We start from the raw sequence: 15,342 nt of genomic DNA on the forward strand, positions 1-15,342 counted from the left end.
TATTCTTTTGAATCTGTTATCAATTTTGGATTTAAAAATTTTTTTAATGTTTTTATGTATTTTTGAGAGAGAGAGAGACAGAGAGTGAACGGTGGAGGGGCAGAGAGAGGGAGACACAGAATCTGAAACAGGCTCCAGGCTCAGAGCTGTCAGCACAGAGCCCGACGTGGGCCTCAAACCCATGAACCATGAGATCATGACCTGAGCCGAAGGTGGCCGCTCAACCGACTAAGCCACCCAGGCGCCCCTAATTTTTGGAATTTACAAATAATTCTACAAACGATCATGTGCATGTATCGTGACACAAATGTGTAAGAGTTTCTCTAGGGTAGGTGGGTTCTCAAAGTGTCCATGAGCCCGTAGTCCGTGACCCTTCCGTGAGGTTTGTGAGGTCAAAGTTATTTTTGTAGTGGTATTTAGATGTTGTTTATTGATTACTGTGTTGACATTTGCACCGATGGTGCAGGTGCAGTGCTGGGTAGACCTGTATCTTTGCCCAAATCAAGGCAGCGGCACCAAATCGTACTTGCAGTTGTTACATTCTTCAGGGCCACACGGTCACGGGAAAAACTGGACAATTTTACTCCAGAATGTTTTTGATGAAGCAAGCAGTGAAACTATTAATTTTGTGAAATCCGATATGCATTTTTGATACCTGGGTGATGAAATGGAACTTTGATTGAAAACTTGGGTGGCACACGGAGGTATGGTGGCTGCCCAGAGGAGAAACACTTGTGTGATTCCTTGAGTTAGGAACTGCTGCTGTTTTGTGGAATCCTGTTTTTATTTGAAGCAATGGCTGACAAACGACGGTTATTCAGACCTGGATATTTGGCAGACGTTCTCTGCACAGTGAACAAAATGCGCCCGTCACTTCAAGTAAAACAACTGATGATATTTGTTGCTGAGGATAATATTAGAATTTTGGAAAACTTGTGTCAGTCACTTGTGAGCTTGAGAGCTTTCTAATACTAAGACTTTTTGGATGAGATCAGTGGGGATGTTAACCAATGCGAAGTTTTGATATTGGAGTATGAAATTTTCAATATTTGGAGACCCATGTAACTCATTGCACTGATGTTTTCCAGACGAGTAGTGCATGCTGTCATAAAATCACGCCCGGGTAAAAGGTCCATTCCAAGTTCAAGAGAGACTAACAGAACTTACTGTGACAGAGCATGAAAAGTTTCAGATTCCACAATGCGAGTAATTCTATAAACCTAGCACTTGTGAGTGTTAGTCTCCTTCAGAAGACTGTCTATAATTATCTGAAAAGGGCACCAAAATATTTTTTCCCTCTACAGCTACAGCCACATTTATGTAAGGAAGCATTTGAGGAAGAGCAAATTCCAATTTATACAAATTCTTTGAGCCAGTATAGAAGGAAGGAATACTTCTCAATTCATTTTAGGAGACAGACTCTGACACCAAAACCAAAAAGGACATGTCAAGAAAAAAAATTAAATCCCAGTAAAAATAAAAATTTAATAACAAAGTTCATTATCAGTACACTGAGAAAAGACAATAAATGATGTTGGTACAATCTTTCATTTATATGGAAGAAAATAAAACTGGGTCCTTGTCCTGTAAGAGCAAACAGAAACAAAAACCAATTCTGGATGAACTAAACAATCTGTAAATGCCCAGACAAAAAGCCTTAAAGCAACAGAAATCTTGCAAAAAAAAAAAAAATCTGGGAATCTTAAGATCTTTCTAACCTAATCCAGAACGTATAAAAGAAAGGATAGTAGTATTTGACTTGAGTGAAATAAAAGGGTTTGTGTGGTAAAAAAAAACCCACAACAGACAAGGTCAGTGGAAATATAATATATGTATGGGGAAAATATTTGGGACAGACTGTGTGTTAATGTGTAGAGCACAGCAGGAGGTCTTACTGACAGAAATGTGGACCAAAATTGTGAAAGGGCATTTTCCAGAAGAACAGATTCATATAGATCCAAAATGTGTGACAAGGGGCTAAGACACAGTAGTTTTCAGGCACATGCAAATTAGAAGAGTAGGGGCACCTGGGTGGCTCAGTCGGTTAAGCGTCCGACTTCGGCTCAGGTCATGATCTCTCTGTCCGTGAGTTCCAGCCCCGCGTCGGGCTCTGTGCCGATAGCTTGGAGCCTGGAGCCTGCTTCAGATTCTGTGTCTCCCTCTTTCTCTGACCCTCCCCTGCTCTGTCTCTCTCACCCTTTCACAAATGAATAAATATTAAAAAAAAAAAAATTAAAAAAGAATAGTAATGAGATAACAACTAGGTCTTATTTTATTTTATCTTTTCTTATTATCCTATCTTATTCTCTTATCATCTTATCTTATCATCCGGCTTAGGATTCTGTGTCTCCATCTCTCTCTGCTCCTCCCCACTTTCTTTCTCTCTCTCTCTCTCTTTTAAAGATAAACATTAAAAAAAAAAAAAAGAAAATGAGATGAAAAAACTTAAGGGGAATGTTGAGCAAACTTTGTTTTCATTAAGGATTAGGTGGTAGCAACTGAAAGGAATGAATAAAAACGATAGCAGGTGTTTTTAGAGGAATTTCCATGAGCTGCTGTTCACAAAGAAAAGCGAGATGCAGAAAAAATATATTTGTGTGTGTAAAACATTCATAATAAGATATGTATTGCGAAGGCATAGTGGTTTAAAGAAGAGAATTTGTTTCACTCGCATCTAACAGTCCGGGGGGTGTTGGGAGTGCTCTGCTCTGTGACATCATCAGGGACCCAGGTGTTGGGGAAGCTCTGTCCTCTTCAGCGTGTGACTTCAGTCTCTGGGTCTGAGATGGCAGTTGCTCCCAAGTACATCTTTTAAGTGTCATCCTTCAGAAAGACAGAAAACATGGAGAGAAAGCCACTTTATTTTTAAAGCTATCCAGTCAAAGTTGCCTATAACATTTCTGTCCCAATATCCTCCTTGACCATACCTAGTCCCATGGTCACAAGCAGCCTCCTGTGGTACAGCCCAGCCCAAATTTGGTGGTGGTGGGGGGGCCTCAAAGGAAGAAAAGGAAGGTAGATATCTGAGTACATTGGCAGTTTGTGCTACAAAACCCCATACTAGTGTATGCATTTTTGCCTAAGTGTGTTTGTACGTGATTCTGTGAACAGGGCAGGAGATAAGCAGATACAATGGATTGTTAGTTGGGAATACCCCATGCGGGTATTGATGTAGAAGGACATGGGGAGAAGAGGGAGGAATTCAAAGGAAATGAACACCAAGGAGTGCAGAGAAGCGAAACAAAATAAACAAAAACTCAGTATGGAGGATGTTTAAGGTTACGTTTGTGTTTCATGTAGCGTACGTTCATGTATGATATATAAGAAAGTTTAAAAATTAGAAAAAAATACCAGCATGCACCGGGTGTGTTTAAATATCACTTCTTTCCTGAATGTAATGAGTTCTGAGGAGACTAGAAATTACCGTTTAGGAGAATTCCGTACATCTCTAAGCCTCACGGATAAGGTAACGAGAGATAGATGCATTGTTCTTTGTGCTGCATCTATAAATAAGCACAACAAATAACAATTGGTATTATGAAATATTGCAAATGAATATTTTGAGAATAGGATACCCTGGAGATGTTAATCGGGAAGAATCTTTATTACTAAATAAAGATATTTACATTATATTACATGATAATATCCCCCTAGTAGTAAGTAACAGAATTCTTTAAAAAGATGATTATAACAATTAGTTATCTGAGTAAGTAGAGTGATGGTTATTTTAGAAATCACTTCTGCAATTTGCCGTCATGTTGGTTGAGATGTAGAAAGTGTGAGTAAGCAGATATATCATGCGGCTATGTTGCTTTCGAAATTGCTGGGCAGTACACATCGTTGACGTCAGCAGTGTTTTTGAGCTTTTATGCCTTACAATTTAATTACTACGCAGGTACAGTAAATAAAGGCGAACAATATTTCAGTAATGTTACATTTTTTACTTTATTGAAAACTTACAGTTTGTAGAATTATTCTCTACATCAGAATAAATCTTGCCCTTTTTGTATCTCTTATTCCTTTTGATATGATTGATGATGATTGATATGATTTGATAGGATATGAATGGTAGTTATCAACAGTAAAGCTTTGAGATAACATTGGAAGGAGTTCACTTCTACTTTAAAATATGTAGATGATGCCTGCCTAAATAACTTTAATATATATATATGTATTTTTACAAAGTCATCAATAGTTGTTACGCTATTTTATTTTTGGTGTATTTTTATTATTGGTGTTCTACTGATTTCAATATCAAATATTAAAGTTTGCACCTGCAAAATTGCTAATAGGCAAAAGTACCATTTTGAATAAGAAATTTACTCTTCTGTAGGAGTGAATGTTGAATGCCTGAGCAAATAGATTGACAAATATTCCTTAAAAAACACACCACTTAATTCAGAGTTCATGAGTTTTCCGTTGAGTGAAATGACAATGGTAACTGTCCTAAACTTTAGCTAGTTTTATACTGTAAGTGGGATATTTTTAAACCCAAGGAAAAACTTTAGTCCTAAGTGAGCACCTTCATCAGCATTATTCATTTGGTAAGAATGTCCAACCTCAGAGCTATTCTTTGAAGCACATACTTAAGAGAAAATGAAGCCAAATGGACTTTCTAAGTAAAATGTCTTAAGGTCTAAGTAAAAATTCTAGAAATTCTCTGAAAAATAGCCTCAGGGCATGCCCTCCAGAGAGGGAAACTTACCATTTTCAGTTTCTTTGCTTTGGCAGTACGTTATCCGTGGATTGGCTTGTCACACACTCCTTGTATTCCTGCGGCATAGTCTCTTGCTGGCTGTCTGCTGCTTTTTCTAGAAGTGGGTGGTTTAGCCCTGAGGTGGTGGTTCAAGGAATTGAGTGGATCTTCTGGTCCTTTTGCTTAGGGACTTGGTCAAAGGAGGTAAATCTTTCCTCCTTCCATTTATCCCAACTGATTCTTGCCAGAAAATACTTTTGAGGGGCAAACGGCCTAGACAGGTATTTTAGTTCCAAACCAAACCCCTCTTACATTACGGGATTGATAGATGAAAACAAGTTGAACCGTGGCTGATTTTGGAAATAGGGTAAGAGTACTCACTTTTCTCACGCATCGCTTGAAGAAGGGCTTCTCTACCCACACTCCTTAGTGGCTCCCTCTTCTTAGCCTGACATCGAGAGTTCTATAATTTAGGCTCAGTTATTCATTTGTCTAATTTTTAAAACTTATGTTAACACATATGTACCCGTGTACTTATACGTATACATAAGTATAGTACAAAGAGAATACGGACGTGACTACAAAGTTTAATTGTTTTAATCGGCAGACATTATGAGAAAAGCCCCTAAAACTTGGATTTCCGTTCCAGGAAAGAAGCAAAGAAAGTATAGTGAAAACCAACTACAGGGCCCTGTGGAATTTAAAGTGATACAAGGTATATCGAGAAGGAAAAATTGCTGCTTTCTGGGAGGCTTGGGGAAGACTTGACGGGGAAAGTGACACCTGAGTCACGAGATGTTAACAGGAAGAGAAGACATGGAAGCAGGAACCCAGAGTGTGTGTGTTTAGCTGGAGCTCATAGACCCCTTGGCTGGTGGTACAGGGAGAAGACAAGGAAGGGAGTGTGGCAAAATCACACACGCATGTCGCCGCCGAGCCAAGGCCCAGGGAGCTACTGAAGTATGCCTTTTCCACAACTGTGCTTGAGGAAGGTGAATGAGCAGTGGGGTCTCGGGGGGTCAGTGGGGTAGGGGAGGGGAGTGAGGCATCTGCAGTGAAGAGGCTGTCCGACGGCGGAGGTGTGGGTGCGCGGGGAACTCTGTAGGGCGGTAACAGAATGTGGTGACTCGGGGGATGTTGAGGGTCAGGGACAAGGAGGAGTCAAAGATAAGGCACCTGTTTGTACATAGTGAGTATTATTTTGTACTGAGTGTTGAATTGTACTGCAGCGACGTCCAACTGGAGGCGGCTAGGAGGTGATAGAAACTAGGAAAGACCCGGGTCCTGGAGACGGACAGTAGAGACTCAATTGTGTGCGAGATCAGAGTGAAATTCACCAAAGGCAAATGTTTACTTTTAGTGCAGGCGGCTCTGGGGCACATTGGAAGAATGGGATGATGAAGAGGAGACAGAGAAATACTCTCCAGATCGAGGGGAGCCCCAGGACAGCACAGGGTCACAGAAGCTGAGGAAAAAAAGATGGTCCTAGTGCGAATCACGGAGACAGAAGCGTGGAATTTGCCCTTAGATTTGGTGATCCAAGGGGCTTTTGGAGGAAAAATGATAATCATGTCACAAGGTGACCTTTGAAATGGCAGTTTTAATGAAAGGTGAAAGGCAAATGATGAAGGGAAGAAGTGGAAATACAGAATGTGGAATACATGTGGAGTGAAAGGGTCATCAGTTAAAAATGAGAAGGAAAAGAGAAAAACCAATGATACTCTGGTGAAAGCTCATATATTTTTTAAATAGCAATTCCTGCTGGTAACTCTTATTTTGTGTGTGTTTATTTATTTTGAGAGAGAGAGGGAGAGAGAGAGAGAGAGAGAGCCCGACAGTGACCACGAGCCAGGGAGGGGCAGAGAGAAAGGGAGAGAGAGGATCCCAAGCAGGCTCTGCACTGTCAGCACAGAGCCCAACGTGGGGCTCAGACTCACAAACTGCGAGATTATGGCCTGAGCCAAAATCAAGAGTTGGATGCTTAACCGACTGAGCCACCCAGGTGCCTCTCTGCTGGTAACTCTGAATTGGTCTTTAAAAAAAAAAAAAAAAAAAGTCAAATATTAATTTAATCAATCTAGTAAATAAGTATCACTGAGGAAAGTGTGTGTAAAGATCTACAAACGGTAGGAGCTCTTAATTTATTTACCAAAATTAAAAGAAGTCTTTAGGGAACGAAAGTTGAATCACAGCATGTTTTAGAGTGCCAGTGCCTTGTGGTTGTGGGCCCGTCCCTTCTTTCCTCCTCAGTTGTGCCGGGTTTTCTGTCCCAGGCTAACGCTTCTTATTAAAACCGTAGGATTGTTTAGTTAGAGAGCATCTTACTTTCCTTTCTTGAGTTCTGTCTACATTTTGAGCTGGTGAAAGTAGGTGAACACTCCTGTTTTAAAAGCTACTTAGCTTTATTTAGCTTGAGTTCATTGGGAGTATGAACTCAGGCTTTGTACCTCTCTGGCCTGGTGACCTTGAGCAGGTACCTCTTTGTGCTTTAATGTGTCAATATTGATACATTATTATTAACTAAAGTCCAGGATTTGCTTTAAATATATGTAGTTATATATGTAGCATATATGGAGTTCTATAGTTTTGTGGGTTTTGAAAAATGTATAATGTCACATGTCTGCCATTCTAGTATCATATAGAATAATATGCCCTAAAAATCGCTATTTTTAAAATGGACTTGCCAATGTCATTTTGAGGATTACTTGAAATAATGAAATAATGCAGGTAAATTGTTAGGAACAGAGCTTTGCAAGTAGGTTATCATCAATCCAATGTTTGTTGTTTTTCTGCTTCTGCAATTTCTTTTTTAATGCTTATTTACTTATTTTGAGAGAGAGAAAGAGCAGAGGAGGGGCAGAGAGAGAGGGAGAGAGACAGAATCTCAAGCAGACGCCATACTGTCAGCGCAGAGCCCAGTGTGGGGCTCGATCCCACAAACGGTGAACCGTGACCTGAGCCGAAATCAAGAGCCGGGCGTTCAACCGACAGCCCCCCAGGCGCCCCTGTGTATCTTTCTTTGTGAAGTATTTGTTTCATGCTATTACACTGAAAAAGAAATAAGGTTATTTGCCACTTTAAGTTGTAAGAGTTCTTTTAAATTCGGGATACAAGTCAATATTTTATATTCTAGATACTTTTAATATTCTGGATATAAAATATATTTTTCCACTCTGGATATAAATGGAAAAACTTTGTTCTTTGGTACATACATAATTCGGATGTCTTCTTAATATCACTGGGATGAATTCCCTTATCACTGTAAAATATCCTCTATCTTTTACAGCAGTCTTTGTCTTGGCTTGCATGAACATGGCATATCTTTTTGTATCCTTTAATTTGCAGTCTGTGCATTTATATTTAAAACAGAGTAATGGTAGACAACATATAGTGGGGCCATTCTTTAAAAAAGTAGCCTTAACAGTCTCTGTCTCATTAATTGGAATTGTTAGTTCGTTTAAATTTAATGTAATTATTGATATGGCTGGTTGGCTTTAAGTGTACTTTCTTGGTATTTGTTGTCATCATTACTTCCCCCCCACCCCCCACTTCTTTATTGTCCTCTTTTCAGCTATTCATTTAAAAAGTTATTTCATTTAAATTTTTCTATTGAGGGGAGCCTGGGTGGTCCAGTCGGTTGAGCGTCAGACTTTGGCTCAGGTCACGATCTCACGGTTCGTGGGTTCGGGCCCCGTGTCGGGCTCTGTGCTGACAGCTCAGAGCCTGGAGCCTGCTTCGGATTCTGTGTCTCCCTCTCTCTCTGCCCCTCCCCTGCTCATGCTCTGTCTCTCTCTCTCAAAAATAAATAAACATAAAAAAACCCAAAAAACAAAGAAAGAGACACTCCCTTTATAAAAAAAAAAATTAAAAAAATTTCTGTTGAATTCTTAAGTTATATATCCCTTGATAGTTTTCTTTATTGGTTGTTCTAGGGCTAAAAATGTGCATCCTGACCCTGTCAAGGTCTATGTAGAGTCCGTAAGGAACTGCTTCACGCTGGACCTTTCCCACACTCTGCTTCCCACGTTGCAAATCTAACAATTAAAAAATAGTATCATTCAGTTTAACCCTGTCCCGATTCCCTGTGCTATTGTTGACATAGTTCTGCATGCATTAAACCCCACCTTCCAGTGTCATTACTGTTACTTTAAATAGATGTCTTTTGAGGACATTGTAAGAGAAAAACACTCTCGTGTGTTTATGCACTTACTTACTATTTCAAGTACTCTTCGTTCTTCTGTATCTGAGTTTGTATCTGGTGTAATTTCCTTTCATCCTCAGGAACATCTTTTATTACTTCTTGTGGTACAGTTCTAGTAGTGACAGCCTCCGTCAGCGTTTCTTTTATCTGAAATGTTTTTTCTTTTCCCCTCTTAGCACTTCTAAGATATTGCTCCTTTGTCCTCTGGCCTCTATTGTTTCTCACGAGCAGCAGGCAGTCATTCTTATTATTGTTCCCCTGTAGATAATGTCTCTTTTCTTCTGGCTGTTTTTAAAACTTTCTCTTTCTCTTTGGTTTTCAGTAGTGAGACTATACACACCTGGATGTTGTTTTCTTTGTATTTATCCCGCTTAAGAGTTCACGGAGCATCTTGGATCTGTGAGTTAGTGTTTTTTATTTTTTATCAAACTTGGGAAGTTTTGGGCCATTATTTCTTTAAATATTGCCCTCTCTTTTCTAATTGCCCTCTTTAGGTGTATTTAGACTCTTTGATTTTTGTCCCACAGGTTCTTTAAGTTTTGTTTATTTTTTCATTAATTCTTCAATCTTTTTTTTCTCTCAGGTCATTGGGTTAGATAATTTCTATTGATGTGTCATTAAATTTACAGACACTTTCTTCTGCCATTTCAAATGTACTGTTAAGCTTATCAAGGGATTCTCCCCCCCCCCCTTTCAGTTATTATAATTTTGCATCCTGGAATTTCTGCTTATTTCCTTCTTACAATTCCACTTTGCTGCTGAGATTCCTTATCTCTTCTCTCATTAAAATAAATTTTTCTTTAATTTTTTGAATATATTTTCCCCTGCTTCTTTCAAGTATTTATATTAACTGCTTTAAAGTCATGTATGCTAAGTAGGTTCATCTTGGGCCTTATTAACTCCTTTCATGTATTTGTTCTTGCCTATAGACACCTTTCTTTTTTTCATGTTTATTAATTTCTGCATGAAGGACATTGTGGATGATACATTTTAGAGACCTCTAGATTCTGTTGTCTTCCTCCATAGAATAGTGATTTTTGTTGTTGTTGTTCTAGTGGACTGTTCAGTTATTGGGCAATTACCTCTACCTTGTGTAAACTTGGTTTTGCATTCTATTAAGGCAAATATATGGAAAGCCAAAGATATTTCTCAAACTCCTCCAATATGGTGGGCTCTAATCTACAAACACTGTCTCTTCTGAGGATCTTATAAAGGTTTGCTTTTAGGTTTTATTGGGCAGGTTAAAGCCTAAGGTGTGGCCTTTGTGGTGTTTCAGCTGGATGCCCAGGTATTTCCAAGTTGTTAGGAAGGTGTCTCCGCAATTTGTTTGGGCTGGGCCTTCAGTATCTCACAGCACTGTTTAATCTGTGGTATCCATTATATTTCCTAATTATAGCAGCCATGCATTGTTATTTACCTAGTGCCTGCACCCAGTGTGGCTCATGCACACTCACATCCCAGCCCACGGTCAAGGACTGGCAGGGGCCCCTGTTGGCAGTTCTCACTTCCCTAGTGCCCTCTACTTAGGATTCCAGCTTCTTCAACTGTCCTGAACTCTGACCTTTGCCTTTCCGGTCAAGTAGAGCTTTGGGGCTCTGCTTAGGACTCCAGTTGTGCCCATGCAGAGAGCCAGAATGGTAGTGGGGCTCGGCTTATGAGGATGACAGTATTGCACTATTTTCTTTCTTTTGTCTTTTTCGTTTTTTGTGAGGGAGGGAGGGAGGGAGGGAGGGAGAGAGAGAGAGAGAGAGAGAGAGAGAGACGGAGAGAGGGAGAGGATGAGGGGCAGAAGGAGAGGGGAGACAGAGAATCTTAAGGAAGCTTCATGCCCGGTGCGGTGCCTGATGTGATGCTCAATCTCACAACCCTGAGATCATGACCTGAGCCGAAATCAAGAGTTCTTGGCTTAACTGACTGAGCCCTCCCAGGCGCCGCCCTGCATTTCCTGTTTTCTAATACCAGGAATGGGTACCTCATCTATTTTATCCCGTTCTGTGGTTGGTAACAGTGGGAGGTGAGTTTGGTGCTAGTTACTCCATTAGAGCCTGAAGTAGAGCTCCATGGTTCTTAAGTTTGAAATCAGTAGTGTGATTACTGAGCCCAGTGAAAGAAAACTTAAGTGTTGTTAGGAGTCAGACTTACTGGGAGGTCAAACAAATTAGTAGTGTTATATCCTGTCTTTCAGTGTCAGTCTTTGTGTAAGCCTGTTGACTGCTTTTTCATATGCATATAGGTATGTGTATATAGATGCACACATATGTACGTACATCTCTATATCTATATTTATATATCTATATACATCTCTATAAATCTGTGTATCTATATTTGTATCCTGTGTTGTGTTTATATATGGTGCTAGAAAGATTGTTTCTGTAGTCTAATCATGATAATTTATCATGAATCACGCATGCCCTAGAGGCAGAAATATAGAGCTATTCTGTGGTATCAAGATAAGAGTTTCCAGAAAAGAGAAACTCCTTTATTGTTTCTCAGATACTCTTTTATCATTATTATTATTATTATTTTAGAATGGTAGTAGGGAAACTTTCTTTTTAATACCACCCTTATAATAACTTGGTGTTCACTCTTTTTTTTTTTTTTTTAATTTTATTTTTTTTAATTTACATCCAAATAGTTAGCATCTAGTGCAACAGTGACTTCAGGGGCAGATTCCTTAATGCCGCTTGTCCATTTAGCCCATCCCCCCTCCCACACGCCCTCCAATAACCTTCTGTTTGTTCTCCATATTTAAGAGTCTCTTGTGTTTTGTCCCCCTCCCTGTTTTTATATTATTTTTGCTTCCCTTCCCTTATGTTCATCTGTTCTGTGTGTTAAAGTCCCCATATGAATGAAGTCCTATGATATTTGTCTCTCTGACTAATTTCGCTTAGCATAATACCCTCTAGTTCCATCCACGTAGTTGCAGATGGCAAGATTTCATTCTTTTTGATCACCGAGTAATACTCCATTGTATATACACACCGCATCTTCTTTGCCCATTTATCCATCGATGGACATTTGGGCTCCTTCCGTACTTTGGCTATTGTAGATAGCGCTGCTATAAACATGGGGGTGCATGTTCCCTTTCAAAACAGCACACCTGTATCCCTTGGATGAAGACCTAGTAGTGCAATTGCTGGGTCGTGGGGTAGTTCTATTTTTAATTTTTTGAGGAACCTCCATACTGTTCTCCAGAGTGGCTGCACCAGTTTGCATTCGCACCAGCAGTGCAAAAGAGATCCTCTTTCCCCGCATCCTTGCCAACATCTGTTGTTGCCTGAGTTGTTAACGTTAGCCATTCTGACAGGTGTAAGGTGGTATCTCATGGTGGTTTTGATTTGTATTTCCCTGATGATGAGTGATGTTGAGCATTTTTTCATGTGTCAGTTGGCCATCTGGCTGTCTTCTTTGGAGAAGTGTCTATTCATGTCTGTGCCCATTTCTTCACTGGATTATTTGTTTTTTCGGTGTTGAGTTTGATAAGTTCTTTATAGATTTTGGATACTAACCCTTTATCTGATATGTCATTTGTAAGTATCTTCTTCCATTCTGTCGGTTGCCTTTTAGTTTTGCTGATTGTTTCCTTCGCTGTGCAGAAGGTTTTTATTTTGATGAGGTCCCAGTAGTTCATTTTTGCTTTTGTTTCCCTTGCCTCCAGAGACGTGTTGAGTAAGAAGTTGCTGCGGCCAAGGTCAAAGAGGTTTTTGCCTGCTTTCTCCTCTAGAATTTTGATGGCTTCCTGTCTTACGTTTAGATCTTTCATGCATTTTGAGTTTATTTTTGTGTCTGGTGTAAGAAAGTGGTCCACGTTCATTTTTCTGCATGTCGCTGTCCAGTTTTCCCAGCACCATTTGCTGAAGAGACCGTCTTTTTTTCCATTGGATACTCTTTCCTGCTTTGTCAAAGATTAGTTGGCCATACGTTTGTGGGTCCATTTCTGGGTCCTCTATTCTGTTCCATTGATCTGAGTGTGTTTTTGTGCCAGTCGCATATTGTCTTGATGATTACAGCTTTGTAATACACCTTGAAGTCCAGAATTGTGATGCCTCCTGCTTTGGTTTTCTTTTTCAAGATTGCTTTGGCTATTTGGGGTCTTTTCTGGTTCCATACAAATTTTAGGATTGTTTGTTCTAGCTCTGTGAAGAATGCTGGTGTTATTTTGATAGGGATTGCATTGAATACGTGGATTGCTTTGGGTAGTGTTGACATTTTAACAATATTTGCTCTTCTAATCCAGGAGCATGGAATATTTTTCCATTTTTTGTGTTTTCTTCAATTTCTTTCATAAGCTTTCTATAGTTTTTAGTGTGTAGCTTTTCCCCTCTTTGGTTAGATTTAATCCTAGGTACTTTATGGTTTTTGGTGCAGTTGTAAATGGGATTGATTCCTTGATTTCTCTTTCTGTTGCTTCATCGTTGGTGTATAGGAATACAACCGATTTCTGCGCATTGGTTTTGTATCCTGCAACTTTGCTGAATTCATGAATCAGTTCTAGCAGTTTTTTGGTGGAATCTTTTGGGGTTTCCATATAGAGTATCATGTCATCTGGGAAGAGTGAAAGTTTGACCTCCTCCTCGCCGATTTGGATGCCTTTTATTTCTTTTTGTTGTCTGACTGCTGAGGCTAAGACTTCCAATACTATGTTGAATAACAGTGGCGAGAGTGGACATCCCTGTCTTGTTCCTGACCTTAGCGGGAGAGCTCTCAGTTTTTCCCCAGTGAGGACGATATTAGCGTTGGGTCTTTCGTATATGACTTTTATGATCTTGAGGTATGATCCTTCTCTCCCTACTTTGTTGAGGGTTTTCAAGAAAGGATGCTGTATTTTGTCAAATGCTTTCTCTGCATCTATTGAGAGGATCATGTGGTTCTTGTCCTTTCTTTTATTAATGTGATGAATTACATTGATTGTTTTACGGACATTGAACCAGCCCTGCATCCCAGGTATAAATCCCACTTGGTCGTGGTGAATAATTTTTTTAATGTAATGTTGGATCTGGTTGGCTAATATCTTGTTAAGGATTTTTGCATCCATGTTCATCAGGGAAATTTGTCTATAGTTCTCCTGGTGTTCACTCTCTTAACCAAGTTATCAAATGCTACATTGGCAATATGGGGACAAACCAACCTTTTCCTAATAAGATGGAATGAAAAAGGATATAACATCACGTTAGTGTTAATCCCGTGAAAATCTAATAAGTCTAGTCATCTGGAAGCATCAGACAAATCCAAACTGAGGGACTTTCAGTAACTGGCTATACTCTTCAAAAATGTCAAGGTCAAGAAACACAAAGAAAGACTATTCCAAATTAAAGGAGATACAGTTGATATGATAACTAAGGGCAGTGCGTGCTCCTGAATTGGATGTTGGACTAAAAAAATAGCTATAAAGGGCATTATTGTGATAATCAATAAAGCTTGACTGTAGTTTGTGCATTAAGTAATCTTATTGTGTTACATTACATTTCCTGATTTCGATAAGGGCTGTGATGTTAAAAGACAGCATCTTTGTTTTAAGGAAATATACACTGAGTTTTTTAGGGATAAAGAAGCACGGCATCTCTAGCTTTCTCACAAATGCTTCTGAAAATAGTTTTATGTACATCTGTAAGTAGATATAGATACAAAAAATTGATACAGCACATCGGGCCAAATATAAACAGCTTGTGAATCTGGGTAGAGGGCATATGGGAGCTCCTTGTACTATTATTGCAAATTTTCTTTAAGTTTAATATTATACCAAAGTAAAAAGTTATAGCAGAAAAATCAAATAGTGACACATCTCTATGGTTGCAAGAACAGAGATCCATCAAGCTTGCCTAAAATAAAAAGGGGTACAGAGACTTTCAAATTCAAGTATGCCTAGTCTCATGGAGACTATTAGGGCCTGAGTTTGCTTACTTCATGTTTCAGATGCCGTGTGGTTTCTAGTCTTTGCAGTCGTGGTGCATTTGCTTTGCTCTCTTCTGTATACTGGATTTATCTGCTTTCTCTTGGTTGTTGCCCCTCTAGAAATTGTTCCTCAAAGTCGCTAACTTGCTGTCCTACTTCAGATTCTTGAGAGAAATATCACCGTTATTCTCTAGCTAATGCATTGCTTAAACATATGTCAGGTGTTTATTCTTAATCGGGTCACAGGATTGAGGTGGAACAGATGGAGAAGGTGGGTTGAAACATGCAACATAGTTCCATGGCGTTTAGGGCTTTCACTCACAAGCCTACGGTGTAATAAATTCTCTTGAAGGCGCTATAGAAAGATATGGCAGTGAACTGTGTCTCCTGTATCCGCCCAGCTTGCTTATATTGCTTTTTGAGTTTACTTTTTAATAGACTCCTAAAATGCTTCTGTTGAGGGTCTCCACGTGAACTTGGATCACCCAATCCCCTTTCTGCTAAAATGAGGAAGAAGTATGATGGGAGTTAGAGGCAAGAGAATGGAAACATT

The 15,342-nt window shown here is 39.5% G+C and overlaps 1 protein-coding gene across 10 annotated transcripts in view; it reads left to right on the plus strand.

Annotated features, from left to right (window-relative positions):
- CEP112 (centrosomal protein 112) overlaps positions 1-15,342 on the plus strand; it is a 413,298-nt gene that overhangs the window by 62,594 nt on the left and 335,362 nt on the right. Inside the window, exons 2-3 of one of the 10 annotated variants that reach the window (XM_049637683.1) lie at positions 5,346-5,411; positions 5,580-5,688. The exons of the other annotated variants lie outside the window; for them this stretch is intronic. Coding sequence (XP_049493640.1) covers positions 5,659-5,688 — 30 coding nt within the window. The 5' untranslated portion in view covers positions 5,346-5,411; positions 5,580-5,658. The remainder of the gene's footprint in view (positions 1-5,345; positions 5,412-5,579; positions 5,689-15,342) is intronic. 10 annotated transcript variants of the gene reach the window in all.

Source organism: Panthera uncia, chromosome E1, assembly GCF_023721935.1.
Source record: "Panthera uncia isolate 11264 chromosome E1, Puncia_PCG_1.0, whole genome shotgun sequence".
NCBI lineage: Eukaryota > Metazoa > Chordata > Mammalia > Carnivora > Felidae > Panthera > Panthera uncia.